The sequence below is a fragment of the Carassius gibelio genome, chromosome B7, assembly GCF_023724105.1.
Source record: "Carassius gibelio isolate Cgi1373 ecotype wild population from Czech Republic chromosome B7, carGib1.2-hapl.c, whole genome shotgun sequence".
In the NCBI taxonomy this organism is placed as follows: Eukaryota; Metazoa; Chordata; class Actinopteri; order Cypriniformes; family Cyprinidae; genus Carassius; species Carassius gibelio.
The window spans coordinates 14,213,963-14,233,930 of record NC_068402.1 but is presented as its reverse complement, the minus strand read 5'-3'; the positions used below and the strand labels follow the sequence as shown (position 1 = coordinate 14,233,930).

The 19,968-nt window shown below is 39.3% G+C and overlaps 1 protein-coding gene across 5 annotated transcripts in view; it reads left to right on the top strand.

Moving 5' to 3' along the window:
* rnf111 (ring finger protein 111) overlaps window positions 1-19,968 on the top strand; it is a 34,354-nt gene that overhangs the window by 11,055 nt on the left and 3,331 nt on the right. For 3 of the 5 annotated variants that reach the window (XM_052560752.1, XM_052560749.1, XM_052560750.1), the window contains 9 exons: window positions 217-343; window positions 10,571-10,728; window positions 13,670-13,882; window positions 13,982-14,313; window positions 16,348-16,600; window positions 17,654-18,023; window positions 18,277-18,402; window positions 19,100-19,217; window positions 19,605-19,685. In XM_052560752.1, coding sequence (XP_052416712.1) covers window positions 217-343; window positions 10,571-10,728; window positions 13,670-13,882; window positions 13,982-14,313; window positions 16,348-16,600; window positions 17,654-18,023; window positions 18,277-18,402; window positions 19,100-19,217; window positions 19,605-19,685 — 1,778 coding nt within the window. The remainder of the gene's footprint in view (window positions 1-216; window positions 344-10,570; window positions 10,729-13,669; window positions 13,883-13,981; window positions 14,314-16,347; window positions 16,601-17,653; window positions 18,024-18,276; window positions 18,403-19,099; window positions 19,218-19,604; window positions 19,686-19,968) is intronic. The other 2 variants (XM_052560751.1, XM_052560753.1) reach the window with 1 other exon arrangement.

Sequence of the window (19,968 nt, the reverse complement as noted above, 5' to 3'; positions counted from 1 at the left end):
CAAATAAGACCCTGAAGTCATGAATTCTTTCAGCCTATAATGGAAAAATATACCATAGAAGTAAAAAAGTTCCTGTTGGCTCAGTTGTGTCTCTTCATGTGTGGGTTTCCAAAATTGTGATCTGAAACATGAGTATTTGCTGTATACAAGTAGGTTTCAGTGCATTGTTGGTTGAATATTAGCCTTAATGTGCTTAAATTCCATGTATTCAATCAGGTGTCCTGGATGAGGATGTGGTTGTGATCGAAGCGACTCCTGCACTCGCAGTGCCTGCCAGCGAGGAGATCAACGTCACCTCCACGGACAGTGAAGTGGAGATCGTAACCGTCGGAGATGCCTTCAGGTGAGATTTCTCATCAATATGTCCTTGTAACTGGATTTCAGCAAGTGTTTTTTTAGAAGACAGCTGTTAAACTTCTGGGGAAGCAGATTTAAAGATCTTCACATGGCATTATATGAAACTTGTCTGAACTGTAGTATGAGGTTCATGGCTGTTTATGGCTCAGTGAAGTCCCCAGTAAGGAACTGTTTCAGCACACCTGGGTCTAGACATGAAGATGGTATTCTCTTTTGTTTTGAAGGCATTCCACCAAGCTCCCAGGTGTTATGGACCATTCTCACACTTATGACACGTTTCAATGGTCAACAGTATTGTAAATCATATCTAATTGTAAATCATTTTCTGTTTGAGAAAATGGAATTGCAAAAAATACTTGATCAGTTGCAAAAGAAGTTTACCCAACTATGACGACTTCAGCCTCTGAGAAACCCAGAAATATGAAAAGGGTCCATTGTGTTCTTTAAGGATTAGCCCCATATAATGGAGAATGCCCACTTTTTGTCTTTCTGTGGACCAAAATCAAACAAGATTCTCTTTTTTGTTTTGGTCTTATGATCTGCAGGACGTTTGCACATTCTTGCAAAAAGTAGTTCAGTGCCTCGGCTTCAGTGTTGTAAAGATTTCCATTGCGTTCGCAGAAGAGCAGAGACGTTTTTTGTAGATTCGATTTTCAGTTTGCTGCTCACATATCCATTTAATAAACGCTATAGCTTCTGGTATTTTGCCTGGGTTTCCCCAAACTGTGTCAGATGGAGCTCTCAGCAGTCTTCCCCTTTGAAATCTGATTGAAGCTCTAAACTCAATCACATCTGATATGTTTTGTCTGAGCCACGCCCCCTCTTCCCGTTGCTTGATTTGGTTTTACTGTCCCGCTTCTCTCCTAATTGTTATTGAGGCGTCTGTTCCCGAGCTGAGAATCATCGCTTTATTCTATTACTTTTTTTTAACTGCTGCCATAAATAGTGCTGGCTGCCACCACACGCCTTCCAGCAAAGTCATTGAGTTGAGCCCCTCGAATCCTAAACTGTCGTCATCGTAGGCCGTGCATTGGAGGTTGATCGTGGTGTGGTTGTCTTTCTCAGGACCTGAATCATTCAGACGTTCGTCTTGGATGAGTAACTCCTCAGGCTGTTTATTTATGGGTGCATGTTTGCATGTTTTATACCTCTGTGACAGCACGAGTGAGGTGAAACATAAGTTTTCACACTCAGTCAAGCCTGGAGGGATGTTTATTTAACATGCACACAAAGATTAGTAAGTGATTTTATGGTTGCCAGCTGTAAACTATAATGCACGGTGACCTTCTCTAGAAGAGGTTCACAATGTGCTGGTCTCAGAAAAGCAGGTGGGTCTGTCAGGCACGGATGTGCAGCCCAGTCTGTTCACTTGCTGGATATGTTCAGAATAACATAATACTATAGAGAGAAACAGTACCTGTCCAATTTGTTCAGCAGCCTTGGTTCTAGAAGTATTTTTTCCTATTAATTTTACCAATATATTTCTCTTTTCCTTCTATGTTTTAAATTAGAAGCAACTAAAGTGGGAGAATATACATACAAAAACAGACTCAGACTCATGTTATTTACTGGTAAAATCATGACAAGGTACACCAATTCTTCCGCTGTCCTTACAGCTGATGAGGGCTGTGTGTGGTTTCTATGCCCCGCCTGCCGGCCACATGCTTGTGTTTGGATGTAGAAAACACATCCTGTCAGAGAAGCTTGAGGAAGCCTGTCTTGACTACTGATTCAGCTGTCTGTCTTGAGGTTGGCCAGCTATATATTGAGCAGTTCTATAGGTTTTTGTGTGTGTGTGTGTGTTTAATTAGATTTTCCCTCCTTCCACTTGCACGTTGTTTTCTCTGCGCCAGTAAGATCAGCTCCCTCATTTATTTTCCTAAAGGTCATGAGGACTATTATCCCTCTTCAAACAACAGCACTGGAATGCAGCTGAAATCATGTGGTCCTGCCGTTATATGGCTTTAGTGTGGAGAGTTAGGATGAGAGATACTGTGCAGGAATGTGGGCTTGTGTGTTTGTGACTGAATGCTGATCTGCAAGCCGTGCGTCGGCTGTGGTTTGGATAGGACTTCAGTGGAGGGGGAGGGAGAGGCTTTACAGCTCGGGAAAACATCACGTGGCCAAGGTCAGAGGAAAGTGGGGGTCTTTTGTGAGTACACGTTTGAGCAGTGTGAATAGGTGTAGTTTGCATTCCCTCTTAGCAAGACAGGTACAGTGATAAAGAGGTCTCTACCTAATGCTTTGCGTGTGTTTGTGTAGTGATTTGAGTGTTACCTCTCAAAAAACAGAGTTGGCGAGGCACTTGTTTTTTGAGATGTAGTGCAATGCGAAGTATCAAATACATAATCTGTTTATAAAATGTTGTTTATTTACATTCTATTATGTTAAAAACATTTAAGCTTTTCTAACTAAGTGGCTTTTCTGGCCATACTGTTCAGTAACAACCCTGGTATGGCACTTTTCCTGCTCTTCTGCTACCTGTTGGTTATTTATTACATTACATTATATTCGTTAACATTTTATTAATCTGTAATATGTAGGGATGCACCGGTCGACCGGCCATAAATCTGAACTGAAATAAATCGGTTTTTGGTCTTCTTTAGGCCGATTTTTCTGGAAGTGCGGCCGTGTGCACAGACTACATTGTAATCGTTCGCTATGTCATTTGTGTGGAAGTATTTCAAAATCTGTGCGCAGGACACGGGCAGCCGATCAGTACTGGAAATGCAGAGCTACATGTCTGAGGCACAGATAGCAGGAAGCGATCAGCCGTTGGTGTACTGGCGCACAGATAACAGTCCCTTTTCTGTGCACACTGAAGCTGCGCGAGCTTACTGTTACCGGTCCGAGCCCTGAACACGAGTAGACCGTGTAGAGATGTTCAGATCAACTTCTCACGTGTTGGATGAGAAACAAAACAGACTAAACTGTGACAAAACTTTTTTTTTTTTTTTTTTGTAAAGTGGAACTTGCATACTCGTTTGGAAAGCCAGAAGTAAATGTCAGTTCTGGATGATTATTTTTATTTTACCTTAAAATTACATCAACTTGATTTAAAATCACCTGCTGTAGCACACTGAGAAAAAGTGTTTCATTCATCCAATTAAAACATTTTAGGGTAATGATTCATTGATCCAATGATTATTGGATGAATGAAAACACTTTGCATCTTTGTTTTATTCGCACCAACATTATTTGATTTGAACATTTTGGAATAATCTGTTTATATAGCATACTTTTATTTAATCTGTAAATAAAGACATTGGTAAAGACCTTTTATTTAAAACCCAATTTAAAAACAAAAATACTGAATGCTGATCAAGAAACATCTTATTGAATGTGTGTTGATTGTGTTGTTTGGATTGTAGAACTACGTAGTTGTTGCCTTTAATTTCACATGGTTACAGTTAATCTTTTCATCTAAGGCCAGTTCTCTGTAGTTTCAACCCAATTCAAAAACAAAAGCTAAATGCTGATGTCTGTAACATCTATGTTTGTATTCAATGTAGGCTACTTATTGTGCAGTTACTGCTGTTAATTTCAGATGGTTGCAGTTATTGTTTTCAATAGCCAAAAGCCGGTTTGGCCTATTAAATACCAAATAATCATCTTGTTTATGCACACTTTCCTTCTTTCTTGTTTGTTGCTTAAAGATAATAAAAATAAATAATAAATAAAAAAATCGGAAATCGGTATCGGAATCAGCCAGTTTGTTTGTAAAAAAAATCGGTATTGGAATCGGCCATGAAAAATCATGATCGGTGCATCCCTAGTAATATAATTAACTTTTACTATTTAAAATGAGGATTTAGTTGTAACTAGAGCTGAAACAACGAATCGATTTAATCGATTAAAATCGATTATTAAAATAGTTGTCAACTAATTTAGTAATCGATTCGTCGCTAAATAAATTTTATTTGCCATAAGCGGCTCATTTCGTGCATATTTCAAATCTGCGGTGACCAAAGTGTGGCAGTAATGAGCCACCGGAGGTTTTACTCAGCCAGTACAGCAGGTGAAGTAGCGAATAGCCAATAGCTGGCCTCGTTTTATGTCACGTGCTTCCCGAACAGCGTCTCTGCAGCATTCAGCGGGAAGTGGGAGTACTTTACTTTGAGCCTTCAAAATGAAGAGTAACCTGTAAACTCTGCACTACTGAACTGTTTAAGGGGCCGTTCACATATCGTGTATTTTGCGTGCTCAAGTTCGTTATTTCCTATGTAGGCGCGCAGTATGCACTCTCATAATGGAAGCGACGCGGTCGCGACACGCACGCGGTGCGATGCGCCCGTTTTTCCAGGCGCGTCCACACCGCATCCATTTATCCTTTGCTGAAATTTCCGGGTCTTCATGGAGAGGGCACGTCATGGAGAGAGCACGTCATGGTTGCTTAGCAAAGGCAGACGCCTCAGGGGCGCTTTGGAAAGAAGGAGAAAGCGGCGCGACTAGCGTTTTACACGCGTTTTTAGAAACGTTTGTTTTTAAATGTTTGAGTATATTTAAAATGCACTTCTTTTCTAAGTATTCACTGCTCTTTTTCACACAGCAGGTTTTTTGTGTGTCCCAATTTTTTTTTTTTTCTGGACAACCTTCTGATGGATTTTACTTTAAATTGTGAGTTCCATTCAGGTTTCATGCCATTGGCACTTTTTTTTTTCCGAAGGATTGTTTACAATTTCACAGAATAAGCTATAAAGCTTTTTCCCAGTAAATAATAAAATACAATGCACTGCAATTTTATTCTGTTTTATCCTTATACTTCGTGAAAATATGTTCTCAAAGATTCCTTAAGCTTTGTTTGGGATGTTAAACTACTTTAGGAGCTCTAAGGACTGCCATGGTGAAAACAATATTTGAAATCTCCTTGTGAATTTTGCTAGAGTATGGGTCAGTGTTTTGATTGCAGAAGAGTTCGACAAAGGATTACTAACATAATAAAACAACTCCATGTATATTTTTGATGAGGATATGACAATGCAAAATGGTTAAAATCTCTTAAAAGTCTATGCTGAATGATAAAGACCCTTTATTAATAATTTCATTGGGGAAAAAATGGAAAAAACTAAAATATAAGTACATAAACCGATTAATCGATTAATCGTAAAAATAATCGACAGATTAATCGATTATCAAAATAATCGTTAGTTGCAGCCCTAGTTGTAACTACTTCATTATTTTTATCTAGACAAAATAAATCAAATAAAATCAGTTAATTAGAGATTTTTTTGCTTTTTATAAATTTATTGAAACCATTCTAATGGAATCCAGAAAATGAATGGAGAAAAATGAATTTGAGAAAAAATTAAATAAAACGCATTTCATAGACCCTGAATCCACCAGGCATCTTCAGATACATGGTCATACATTAAAAATCTAGATAAACTAGTCAAGCTTATAAATTGAATTGTCGATTGTTGGCTGACTAGTCGACTGTCCAGATCCGTCTCTAGAAACATATTTAGAAGAATGCTCTGCTATGAAACATGACTTTCTTCAGAGCTCTTCACACGGTCATAACATAAGGCAACAGGCTTATTTCACTTTCTCATGTTTCTCTCTTCCTTTACCCCTGTTCTTTTTCACCCATGTGCCTCCCTCTTGTTCTGCTTTCCTCTCTTCACTCCTCCCTTCCTCTAGTCTAAGCTCGTGCCTATGGAAAGCATTTCCAGGAACTGGATGTGTGTTATGTAGCGAGAGTGGTCTCATTTAATCTTTCCTATCTCCCTGAGGTGCCTGGGCTTGCAGCAGAATGCTGGAGGAGGGGCTCTGGGTGTCTAAGGTCAGCTGGATGAGCAATGAAGCTCTTCCACTCAAAGATCCTTTGTTTATAGCGCATATGGAGACCGATGAGGGAAAGCATGAAGAAATTATATAGATAGATGGACTATTAATTCAGAGTAGGGGGGTCGGATTTAATGGAACCCACAATATGCACATGCAGGGAGCAGCTGTGGCAGACGCCCGCTTACGGCAGCATTACAGACAAATCTGTATGTTTGCATCATAGATTTTATTATAGATATAGATCTGTTCAAATGATGATGTTGTCTTGTCTGAAAGTGTTTCTGAGGCACTGGAATGGAAGATGCTATCTGGTTGTTGTATATGGTCACTTGCTCTGAAGCGGCTCCGTTTCACCCCTCCCCCATTTCACAACAGCACACTGGCTTTAAATGCAGAAGCTTGCAAAACTCGGCAGGCGTCTTCCCACACGTACAGGCATTTGACAGATTTTGCATGGACTCCTGTTCTGTTGTATTGCTTAAAGGAATCCAATGAAAAAATGTCAAGACTCGCTTTCAAATTCTGCACAGGGTCTCTCATCTGACCTTTACACTGGCTTGTGTTGATCCCGCCCACTGCAAGCTTGTCTGAGACGTACAGGAATAAGAGTTCCAATAATATGTTTGCAAACAGGGCACCATTGACAAAGACCTAAAATTCCTCAAATTCCAAAATAAAACCACCACCTCTTTATCCCAGTTACCACCCTATCAGTTCACGTGTTTACAGAATCCATCCCATTCCCAACCATAGACTCAAAATGCCATGCTGGTATAATTTACAAAATAATCCCAGGCCTGCTTGTGGGTAATTAGCGGCAGGTCTCAGGTGATTTGTCTGGCTTTGCCTGTGATTCTGCCAATTAAAGAGCAGTGTCGCACACAGCCTCAGGTATTCCCTAGCACTCACGTCTGATTCGACACTCTCAAAGCTTCCTCAAGAACTTGGGGTCTTGAGTATTTTGGGCATGATTTTTGAGTGTAGAGTTTTCTTTCATAGTGTTTATTGTATGTAATATTTATTATGTAGTGTTTAGTGTTTGCCGATTTTCATATCATCCCATTGCCTGTAAGTTCACCAATACACAATATTATCATGCTAATTTGTTTATTAGAGGTGCTCCGATCACGATCGGCCGATCGTTATGCGCATCTCGTCAGTAAAGCCGGTGGCACCTGATGGAATTAACCGCTGATTAGAGAACCGGCTTTACTGACGAGATGCGCATCAACGATCGGCCGATCGTGATCGGAGCACCCCTATTGTTTATTTATTTATTTACTTGGTTTCATTGCCGAAAAGTTGACCAACTACAGTGTAAGGTTAAAAGCAGCCTAATGTTTTTAATATGACAAAATTTTAATCTAACATGATAACAATTTCTTAGAGACATTGTAAGTGACTAATCATAAGGCTTACATTTCCTCAGTTATTCAGAAAACGAGCATTTACATTACCATTGCGCGAGTTTATGCGCTTTAAACACTCCCGTTATAATCAGTGAAGCTGTTTACATTGTATGATCAATAAATCTATTATATTTACACTGCAAGTACTTCTGCACTTTGTTGTTTATGATGAGAGAATTTTCGAGTGAGAATTCAGTCAGCACGCACTGAACAACCAAACTCCGCTGTTTCAGCGATGACTCATCTGAATGCCTCTGATGCATTCATAAGCTCAACATAATCATGTGTGATTGGTTATAACACGCAAACACACTATGAAAATGTGGAAAAATAAATGTAATGGAACAAATAAGCCCTAATATTAACTAGATAGTATTACTAGCCTGATAATAATAATAATAATAATAATAATACAAACATCAGCTGCAGGCAATATCTCTGACTATCAATGATACACAATGCTATGGTCTATCAGCACAACTGTAGTAGAATTGATTTTTTTTTTTATGTAGTTTTTTAGTTTGTTATATTTAGTTTTATCTTACACAACCACAGTAGTAAAGCATTATGTATGAAACACAGCTCTGTTATAGTAGTTACACCATTTAAAGAGGTTTTCCTGTGGTAAATGTTTAACGTTTTAAGATATTCATAATTTCAAGAGTTCTGCTCCTTGGAGTCCTTCCAGTGTTAGGATGGTCATTGTTTGTTTCTGTATGTTTCAGTTTTGAGATTATAAATTCCCCTCCCCCCTCCCCCATTTATGTATTATATTTATGGATTTTTTAAATGCATGCAATTTGCGCTTTTGTTGATCCTGAGGGTAAATTAAATGAGCAGGAATAGTGTGTTGAGTGTTTATAGTGACGTACAATTTATAAGTTGTTTCTTGTTTGTTTATTTGTCCTTTGAGTACAAATGTTCTGGAGGATGCCTTAGGATGTTTTTGTAATAGTCAGTTCTTTTTACTCTGAATACTGATGCTGAGAGCACATCATTTAGTCTGATCTGCTCTCCTAAATGTTTTCAAATCAGCAACGGAATAACAAATCTAGTTTAGTATATTGTTGTACACAGGCAGTCAGTTATTTGAATGTGTTAATGTGTAGTTGAGATGAATAGGTATGTGAGAATATCAGTAGATTTAAACACATTGAAGCTGATGGAACAATGGAAAAAGTGTTTGAAAGCAGAACTAAATTGGGGAAATGGGCAGAAATCTGTGTAATTGAATTTTTTTTCTTGATTTAAAGAACTCAGTTTAAGTTGTTTACATGACCTACATATTTTTCTTTAAGCATAACGTGTGTAAGATGTGTATGTAAATGCACTTGTTAACATGTTCACAAGGAAACTGAACGTTCTGGAGTCACTCCCCTGGTCTCCAGAGAATCCCTCAGCTTTCCAAGCCTGTTGGTAATAATTTTGTTTTGATGTTTTAATGATGCAATCTGTGGTTAACAGGCTCACCAGTGTTGGGTTGGGAGTCAGGGGGCTTCCCTGTTCTCCAGGCACGGGCCTGGGGCCGCTAAATCCCAGCCTGGAGAACAATTCTATTCCCAGGCACACTCTGCTTTACGGCAGCCGGGGCCAATGTGCCCCTCCTATGGAATCAAATCCGCACAGAGGGCTAGAATTCCACGAGTGATTATAGAATTCCAGAATAATTTATTTGGAATTTTGGAAAACTGCCATGTTGCTTAAAATCTCTGAGGAAAATAAACTCTACATACCAGGAGTTTATAGCATTCAGAAACACACTACTAAACATCACAATTTTCACATTGTGTTGTATACTACATTACCAATAGTGACAATTAATGTGCGGTTCTGGTAGCACCCAGAAACTGAAATTAAGTTTGTGTGATCCACATATTTTAGATTGAGTTTTGCTCTTTGAGCTGAGCAATTTTGTGGCCTCAAAATGGGATGTTCTTTTAATAATAATAATAATAATCATAAAAAAAAATTAAAGCTGCCATTGCTTAATAATTTTCTGCAGCTCAAACATGTGTGTTATCAATGTTGCAGTCTTTAATTTTCTCTTTGGTTACTGGTGATATTCACATGGTTGACATGGCAATAAGTAACAGTGACTGAACAAGAGAGCATGATTGACATGAAACCAAGGAGAGAAATGCAGCTGTTCTAACACTGAAACAAGAAACCTGTTGAAGTAATGTTTGGAGTAGAATCATGCACATAGTGGTTTACTAATTAGTTGTAATACCTGTGGTGTGACTCTAATGAAAGCTAATGACATCAGAACTTGACAGAGTTACACTTGAGATCTCCTGCACACAAGCCCCTCCCTTTTCACCATGCACAAGCCCCTCCCCCTCCCTTTTCACCATGCACAAGCCCCTCCCCCTCCCTTTACACTGTTTACACCAGGGAATTCAAGCTTTGAGGAGTGGCCCTTTTCTGGATTCTTTTTCAAACAAAATACCTCTAGTGTTCACACTTTTCTTTTTTCCAGAGTTTGTTATCCTGAAATTACGTTTTTACAGATGCTTTCTACTCAAAGGTCTTAGATCACATGACAGGTTGTGATGTTTGGTGGTGGTTTAGCTTATTGTTTATCTGTCGATTGTGTGATCTGTTTCATGTTTTATTTTTTTATTTCTGTGTGTTGTGTGTTACACTAGTAATAGTTCTGTGTACATGTGTGAAATATGTGTGTGCTATGCTCTCATGGCACTAGTGTGCCGTATCTTCTCATAGGTTTATAATGTGTGTGTCTGTGTAAAGAGCTCTAGCTCTCATGTCTACGTTCCAGCCGATCATTCAAGTAGCTGCTAAAGTTGCTGCTCTAATGCTCTGCTACAGCTCACTGGAAACAACAAAATCCAGAACACAAACACAGGTCTGCTTCTGCAGCACATTTTCTCTGTCCTCAATAGACCATATTTACCAGTCATTCATACCATGACCGGTCATTGGCTAATTGAGTTTCGCCATTGTTTTTAAATAGTTTTACAGTTATGTTAATGTAGACTGTCGTGTGTGTTGTGCAGGTCACGCTCAGTGGGAAGCCATGGCAGAATGCACTGGGGACCCAGCTGTTCCCAGAGCCGCGCTCAGGAGGGACGTGGCCGTCATCGCCTGTCCACCGTCATCCAGCCTCTCAGACAGAGTGCTGGAGAGGTCGTGGACCTCACCGTGGACGAGGACGGTGAGGAAACCTATGCTTTTCATTTACACTTAGGGATGTACAGATACTAAATTCTATACTAATTTGTCAAAATAAAAAAATAATTAAACCGAAATCAATTAAATGCTACTAGTTAATAGGCCTGTCGCTATAGTAGATAAATCAATTAATTAAAGACCTCGATAATATTTTCGGCCGCGATTATTTATTCAATTTTTATTAAAAAAATGTAACATGTCGTGATGTGGGGTTGGAGCACAGCCTGTGGACAGCCCGCGGCAGACACACCCTCTCCAATGGCACAGATGTCCTGGGAATAAAGATCAGCTTTGGGAAGCACCTTTCATTTGCTTGTGGATGTTTGTGTCACAAGTGATACAGCATTGTACTTGCATAGCTACTGTACTTTATTTTAATAATGTGTAGCATATTTTGCAAGTAACTTCTTTGCCTTTTCTGTCGAAATGGACCTACTTTTCGCTCCCTTCCTTTGGATTGCTCAGCTAAATATGTCTGTAGGCGTGTGGTTGCGTGTGTCCATACGCATACTGTTTTGATGTGCACTTTTTCTGAGCACGTACACCTGAAGCGCATGCACTAAAAAGCCTGTTACACAGTGCCTGGTTACTGGACTAAGTTGTCTTGCATGTCTGTATATTACATGCGTGCAGCTTTTAAAGGGACATGAGACTAAACATGCTGTAAACTGTCATTTAAGCTATAGTTCACCCTAAAATTTTTATTCTGTTATTAAAGAATGTGGGTAACCTATAGTTAGCTGGTCCACATTGACTTTGAACTCAGTGGGGACCAGCAAATGTTTGTTTACCCACATTCTTCAAATTAACTTTTATGTTCAACAAAAGACAGAAACTCATTTAAGTTTAAAAAAGAAAACCACTTAAGAGTGAGTAAATTAATAATTTTTTGGGCGAACTAACCCTTTAATGTTAATAAAACAATAAAACGCAAGAACTTGGAACAACAGAAACAGGAACTCGACAGGAATTTAATATCCCCTCGTTTCATAACATGAAAAGGCTTTCTGAATATAGTCCGGTCATGACCTCTTCTCATGCTAAAATTCAAATGCTCAAAATGCATTAGCTGTAACCAGAACATTTAAAACAACATAAATGTGTTGCACAGCCATAACAAGTAAAAACAATCTGCTGTCCAATTTTGCTGAGCCCTAAAATCAAGGGGAGAGATTCTTTTTGTGCGTGTCAGCCATTATTTGAAATGTTTGATGAGTATTTGATGAGCGTCTCCCTGACTCTGTGCTGCAGTGATGGTCTTCCGGTCTGGAACATAAAGGAGGGAATGAGAATTAGATCACCCAGTTCAACACTGCGTGGGTTTGGGAAATATTAGATGTCACATCTAATCTACTCATCTTTCACTGTGAGCGGTCTTTGAGCTGTATCGCTGTGTGAGGGGGAGGAGGAATGAATCTGGTAGATTCGGTTAGTGTTGTTCAGCGCTGTGGATTGCAGCTCGACTGTGTGTTCAGGCCCCGTTAATAATGATTAATCTATATCGTTTCAGCATGCACAGCAGCATAAATAGCCTTCGCAGCTGCACAGCATTCTCTCACAACCACAGACTGATGGACACCAAAAGCATCCCTTTTATTGTGTGTAATTGAGTTTAATTCTGATTTCATTTGCAGACTACATAATGAAGTCTGTCTGTTATGCAATCAGCCGCTTGGCCCCAAAGATTCAGAGAGAACTAGTATAGGAACCAATTAAACTGCCATTCTGGATAAGGAAATAAAATCTGTGTAGTGTTATCTCATTAATCTGTGATATGCTTCTGAATCTTGAGGTTTGTCAAAGGAAAACTCATTTACATAGTTCTGTTTGATTTACTGTCATAAAGTGTCTCTTTGTTTGCCTTTGGGGTCTGTAGCTGGTGGGGAGGTAAAAGAGCAGGCTGAGATATGATTGCATTTGCATTTCTTTTGACGTTGTGAGAAATTAATTTGCGAGGAAAAAGCAGATGGATTACTCGCAATGGAATGTTAATGAGTAAGATATCCTCATGGGCCACTTCTTGAATGAAGTGTGTGAGTGTGAAAACGCACATGCATGCTCACACTGATGTTCTAAAGCTGGAGGAAACCATCTGTTGCCAGTTGCAACAAATGCCTTTAAGTTAAGACCCTTATTATTAATATCCTTATAGTTATTATTGAAGGTGTACTTACAGTCTGCTGCAGTGCATATGCACTGATGGTAAAATTCTGGCTGATACTGAATCATGTTCTTTATTTAAAATAAAACACACTGAAAAAAACTTAAATCAGTCATTTTAAATGCTACATGAATTTAGGTATCAAAACATTATAATGCACAGTATGAAAATGCATTACAGCTAAAAAATGTGGGGCCAGTATTTTTTATCATTATTCAGTTATTTTTAATAATTAAAAAAAAAAAACTATTTTAGTCTTTGAAAAAAAAGTTATGTTTCTGATTTGCACCCCATCAGTTTATAAGTATGATTTTATCATATTAGAAGGACCATGTGACATTGAAGGAGTAATGGCTGCTGATAATTCAGCTTTGCCGTCACAGGAATAAATTACATTTTAAAATACAATAAAATAGAAAAATAAAATAATATTTAAATATATTACAATCTATAATATATACTCTCGACTTTCTATGTTTTTGATTAAATGAATGCAGCCTCGGTGAGCATATGAGATGTTTTCAGAGACATTTACTTACTTAACAGTAATATTAAATTGATTTCATTAAATGATGGCAAAGCTAATATAAGGGAAAATGAGACTGCACATTTAAACAAATTAGTATTGACCAACACCGATGAAAATATACATTGTATTTATCGGCAAATAACCAATATAATATTAATCACTAATCAGAAGTTTATATTATTTATTTACCATTTATGTTTTTGTTTGTCTTTATATATGCTGATCCATCTTCAGATCTCTCAGTCGTGCCAACCACTTCTGACAGCACACACCCACAGTCCGTCAGTTCTTCTTCCTCTTCCCATAATGCCTGTACCTCAGAATCGCCACAGGAGGGTCCTGGTCCCTCCAGTAGCTGCTCAGTGGCTGCCCCTGATAGCACACTGGCTGCTCAGAGCCATAGTGGAGTGCCAGGACCCAGCACCACCATCACCACTGCCACCGAAGGTAAACTCTCCAGATGCTGCGGTCCAATAATCGACACTGACACTGATTATTGATATGTTTGTATTGGTTTTTAATTGTATGTCTTTATCCCCCAATCAGATGGCAGCAGAAGAAGCTTGTCTGGTGAGAATGGAGGAGTGGCGATGCCCAGGTTACCCTCTTGTTGCCCCCAGCACTCTCCTTGCAGCGGGCCATCTTCAGGGCACCTCTCCATGGGGCACACCCACTCAGGGTGCATGCAAGCTGGGACGACACAGCAGTCTGGCTCCCAGCACTCCCATGGTCACGCGCACCACTTCCACCATCACCACCACACCACCCCGGTCCCTTCTTCCTTAGCCTTCCCAGAGTCCAGCTGCCCTCTGGAGAGGCCCACTGCCATGCCTGCGCCCTGTGGAGGGGTGAGCAGCAGTAACCAGTACCACGACCAGGTACCTTAATAACTGCGTAACAGCTTCTTGAGAACCTTGTATTGTGAGTGGTGGAAAAGGCGAGGATATTATAATCCTCTTGAAGGGTTGACTGAAACCCATTTTCTTGTCTTCTTTGTTCATTGTGTGTATGAATTAAACCCTTTTTGCTTCATAAATTGAGGGGGGGGGATATTTTTCTACATAAATTGAGGGGAAAAAATCCAAATAATACGTTGACTGTTTGAATCATAATGTCCGTATTGTTGACAACACCGTCTGTTTTTCATTTCACACATGGTTTGCATTTAGCAGCATATGTTTTTGATTGGAATTAGTTAAGATCCTGCTTTCTTGAAATACTAAATCACCCTTCATGTTTTGAATATGAAAAGCACCTTTATTAATTTTTTTTTTTTTGGAGCTGAGCTTTTCCACCAGGGTTTTTGTTTAAGGCCATCCTCTCGGTGTTGTTGAATAATTCACACCAAACTAATTGTCTTGGCTGCTGAATTCTATTATTTACCAGCCTAGAGAAGTGTTGCATGTGCATGTTGTGCATGAGCATGAGTGTGTGTCGAAAACTTGTGCATTTTTGGTCATGTATGCCATGACCCTTTGTCTCAGTGTGTGCCGGGCTAAACTAAGTTGTTTATATGAGAAATATATTTGGCAAAAGTCTGTTGCCTTTGATGATGGGGCAGTGAGCATTAAGTGCCAATAGCTAGTCATCAGAAATGCGCAGACGGGAGATGTGGAGTGAAGCGATGTGATGTCAGGCATTTTTAAACATCAAAGTGTGTAAAGGATTAGATTTGGGGTGTACGCCCCCTCATTTTGAAATGAATGTAATAGTTTTGGTTATGTGTATAATTTCTAGTGTCTAGTGTCCTTTTTTTTTTTTTATATGGACCTGATGTGTGCCTTTTTTGAAGTATGTGGAATATATTATTTGATGAGATATGCAGCTCACTATTGAACAAACCCCTAAACCTAGGTATTAAACAATTCAGACAGCTGACTAAAACAAGACTGCCAACAAATCAACTGCACATGATCTGAATATGTGCCTGTCTGCTGCAGACTTAACTTTGCATATATTAAGTGTTGTTAGAGATGTTAGTCATTCTGTAGCTTCCAAACTTTTTCCACAACCCTGTCCCGTGAAGATATTACAGTAGCTTCCTTGCAATCATAGGTGGAGCAGAAGAGCAGTAGCATGTCATATAAAAAAAAATAACAACATTCTTGTATGACAAACTGACGACTGCTTATCAAGCTAAATATGGGGCTCAACTTGAATGGTCTTCTTCAGCTACCACAGTCACATTCTTGACCTCCCATATATGATTTTCCAGTTATTATGGTGTGCCACCACATTAAAAGTCACTTATAAAATGTTTCTCTTATAAGTTAATCTCAGACAGTGATTTAGTTTCACCGAACAAGCAGCTATTGCACTCCAGTGCCATTTTATACAAATATTATTGGAATATTATTGGAACTGCTCAGATTGTTGAAAACAATCAATATTTCTTTTAGTCTAGTACAAGAAGTTGCCTACACATCATGTTTTCTTGTGGGGAGACTTAATTTATTTATATTATGTCAATAAGTACTCTCCCTCATGTCATTCCAAACACAAATTAAGATCTTTTAATTAATTAATAAATTGATGACATAATTTTCATTTTTGGGTCAACTATCCCTTAATATATTGAAAAATAATGCAAATATTATTCATGATTAGGATAATGATAATATTTAGTAATAAAATACTATTTTATTCTGTAATAAAATATGCAAGGCTGTAGCAGGTAGACCTCATGTTCAGATGTGAGATACTTCTCTGACTATACTACTATTAGCTTCCTTGAAAATTTAGCTCTGTGTGCACATACAACCCCAATGCTACATTCTGATGACCTTTTATATTTCTTTAAAGTCAGTTCATCAGCCATATGCTAATGCACCAGATGTCTTTGTTCAGAAACATCATGTTTGTTGCTGGATTAACCGCTGGTTTCTGTTTCCCTGCTTCTTTCTCTGTCTCAGCAGACCCTGCCAGTGGATCTCAGTAGCAGTGCACTGCGTAGCAGTGGATCCAGCAGCACAGGGTTCCATGGCACATCGGCCTTCGATCCCTGCTGTCCAGGCTCCGCCTCCCGACCTCCTGCTTACGTTTCCCAGGCTGCACCTGGACCCAGCCAGCAGACTGTGGCCGACTCATTCAGCTCAGCCATAGTGGCCCAGCCTCAGCCCCAACCTCCTCAGCTCTCTTCCTGCAGGCACTACATGCATCCCCCTTGTACGCACCTTTACCGTAATTTTTTAATCATGTTAATCCAAAATTAATGCTAATTCAGGGGTGAAATGTTTCTTGTAAAAAATAAAACAGTTTGGTAGTTTTAGCTGTCATGTATAACAGTGCCTTTGAAAACAAAAATGTAATTTATAATTACATATTTTATTCATATAATTGGAAAGTTACAACAGAACATTTCAGATATAAATGTTCACATTTATATAAAAAAAAAAAAAAAGGTTACTGTGTGCCACATTGTTCTGAGTCATTGGCCTTAATGGATTTAAAAGTTAAGTAAAAGACCAATTTACAAATTGATTAATATAAAATAAGTATTTTACAAATTAAATAGAGACCATAGAATAATGATTCAACCTGGACCTGGAGAATTCAAACTGTTACATCCCAAATTTATTAGATATTCTAAAAAGAAGGCAGTAAAATCAAATCGATGTGAGATGATTCCTGTGTTTTTTTTGTGTGCGAGTGAGAATGTGAAGATGCTGAGATGCTGGCGTCTGTGCTTTATGGTAATTAGATGAAACACCTGATGTTTAATGTGTTAAGTGCTGCAGGTAATGTGCCCAGCAGTCCCACTTAATTGCCGATTCTGCTCACAATAGTGTTGTGTGGAATATAAATGAGCGTGGCAGGGCTCCCTGGTGGGCCTGAATTTAGTGAAGTAATTGCCACTCACAGCTCACTGGAGCACCTGTTTGCACATTCTCCCATTTTCTCTCGCTATATTTATCTCCTGTATCTCGCGGCCATTCTTTTTCTTTGTTTTCCCTTTACTTTCTTCATTCCCTTCTGTCTGTCAAATCCTTAGCAAACAGTTCGACTCATCTGCTCCAGGGTAACCATACTTAACCTGGGCAGTATCCAGACCATCCTGAGTTTCCTTGAAACTCTTTCAATCCTCCCAGTAATTACCATTAAACACAGTTAGTTGTTTTTGATATACTTTTTGACTTGTCTGAACATTTTGAATCATTCAGAAAGGAAAGGGGATTCATTTCTGTCATTCATCTGAACTTTTCTGCTTTTCTTCTCCAGACGGCCCTCTTCCGCGCCCCCTGCACCACCAGTCCTCCTCTTCCTGTCCTCACTCCCACAGCAATGCTCCTCCCTCTCAACAGCCTCCTCCACAAGGTGACTATGTCATCCCACACCCCGTCCTCCCCTTCCACACCCCACTGCCTTCTCATGGCCCAGGCCACTCAGTGCCCCCAGCTCCTCCACCCTCCCTGCCTTCCCACCATCTCCCAGGCTCCAGTGCCCCTCTGCAGCAGCATCTTCCCCCTGAGCACCAGGCGCTGCAACACCACCTGCCCGTACTTGGCCCAAACCCTGTCCAGAGGCTCCACCAGCATGACATACTGCAGAGAATGGAGGTTCAGAGACGCAGAATGATGCAGCACCCAACGTGAGTTGCTGTAGAGCTCTGTTTCATGATGTTTGTATACAAGTCTCTAATGCTCATCCAGACTACATTTTTCAGAAATAAAAGAAAAACTTTTTTTTTTTTTTACTATGTTTTAATATCTAATCTATGCCTGTGATGGCAAAGCCTTAGCTCTATGTATTAAGAAGAACTATTTCATTATGTTAATGCCCCTGCAAACAGTGTCGTGTTTTAGTTTTTTTCCTGTTATAACGTTTATTCCTCCTTCCTTAAGGCGAGCACATGAGAGACCCCCGCCGCATCCCCATAGAATGCACCCCAACTACGGTCACGGACATCACATTCACGTCCCTCAAACTATGTCATCGCATCCACGACAGGCTGACCAGAGGACCGCATGGTAGAGTACATTAAATAGTAGATGGTTTGACAACTGCCAGCGTGGAAGCCATGGGTTCCCTTATGAATTTCCAGTTGATTTTTACAATTTCAGTTTTGGGTTTATAGAATAAAGTAAAATAAGGTGTGTGGTTAAAGTTGCTTGACAAGACTTGAAGGAATAGTTCACCCAAAAATTTACATTTTGTCATCATTTACTTATCCTCATGTCATTCCAGACAAGTTTCTTTCTTATGTTAAACACAAAGAAGATATTTTAAAGAACCGAACAGTTGTTGGTCTCCATTGAATTCCATGATGAGTGAAGAAATGCTATGGATCTCAATAGGGACCATCAACTTTGTGATTACCAGCAATCTTCAAAATATCTTTGACATGAGGGCGACTAAATACTGATAAAATGTTCATTTTTTGTGTGAACTGTTTCTTTAAGAATTGAAACATACATGTTAGTTCTTCTAAATGTATTTATATATGCCCGAGTAATTATCATCTAATGTCCCCACATATCTAATAATAATAATCGAAAACCTCTAATTTAAAAACCAATTAGCAATTCCTGAGGGAGTTTGTGGTGAATTAGCCTTCAAATTGACATCATGTCTGAATATCTCTATAATGTCAGGTTCTGTTTGTCGTGATGTTGGTGTTTCAAACTGTTGTTTAACATGCTGGTTTGGGTCTTCTTGCTGTTTTAGGGAGCTGGGCATCGAGGCTGGTGTTACTGTAGCCCCTTACCCTTCAGGACACCTGCACCCGCATCTGCCTCACTATCACCCTCCACCCAGACTGCACCATTTCCCTATCCAGCTGATGGTGTGTTGCTACTTCTCTCCTTCAGCTGAAATATATGCATACATTAGCATGAATAAAAAAGCCCTGATTTGCTCTCAGGTATGGCACAGATTAATGGCGGCGGCCTCGAGCCGTGTATCCGCAGCATCTGTTATTTCAGGTGCATGAATTATGCATTTCAGGTTATAATGCAAGCTCATTAGACATTTGAAGTGTGAAATTCGAATTTTATGTATTTGATTCATATGGGATGACTTGTGTGCACATAAGTGTGAGTAATTTCTAATGCCTCATAAATATTGAGTCCTAAATTATTATAGCCGTTTGATCAAATAGATCCACTCTCATTTCTTTGTGTTCCTCTCCCGCTTGGTGCGGTCACTAATTGTATGTCTCTGTTTTCTTTAGCACACTGGCTCAATGCCTGAAGTGACATATCCGCATATTCGCTACATCTCCTCCAGAATGACCTTTGGCCGCACATATGAGGTAAGAACTGGATTGTGGACCAAAATCTTTAGTGATCCAAACTTGCTTCTTTACAAGACCAAAAACAAATTCCTGAAAAATGCATGGAAATATATATTTTTTTTCTTCATTAATTGATTGTATATTACTAATGATGCACCAGAAAGCAGCTGTTAAAAAGGTAATGATGATAATAATGTTTTGTGTGTGTGTGTGTGTGAGCTGTAACTTGAAGAAATTCCCCCTTTGCATGTGAAAAGCTCGAAGCCCATTTTTGGCTCTGCTCACTCATAAGCCGAGTTGT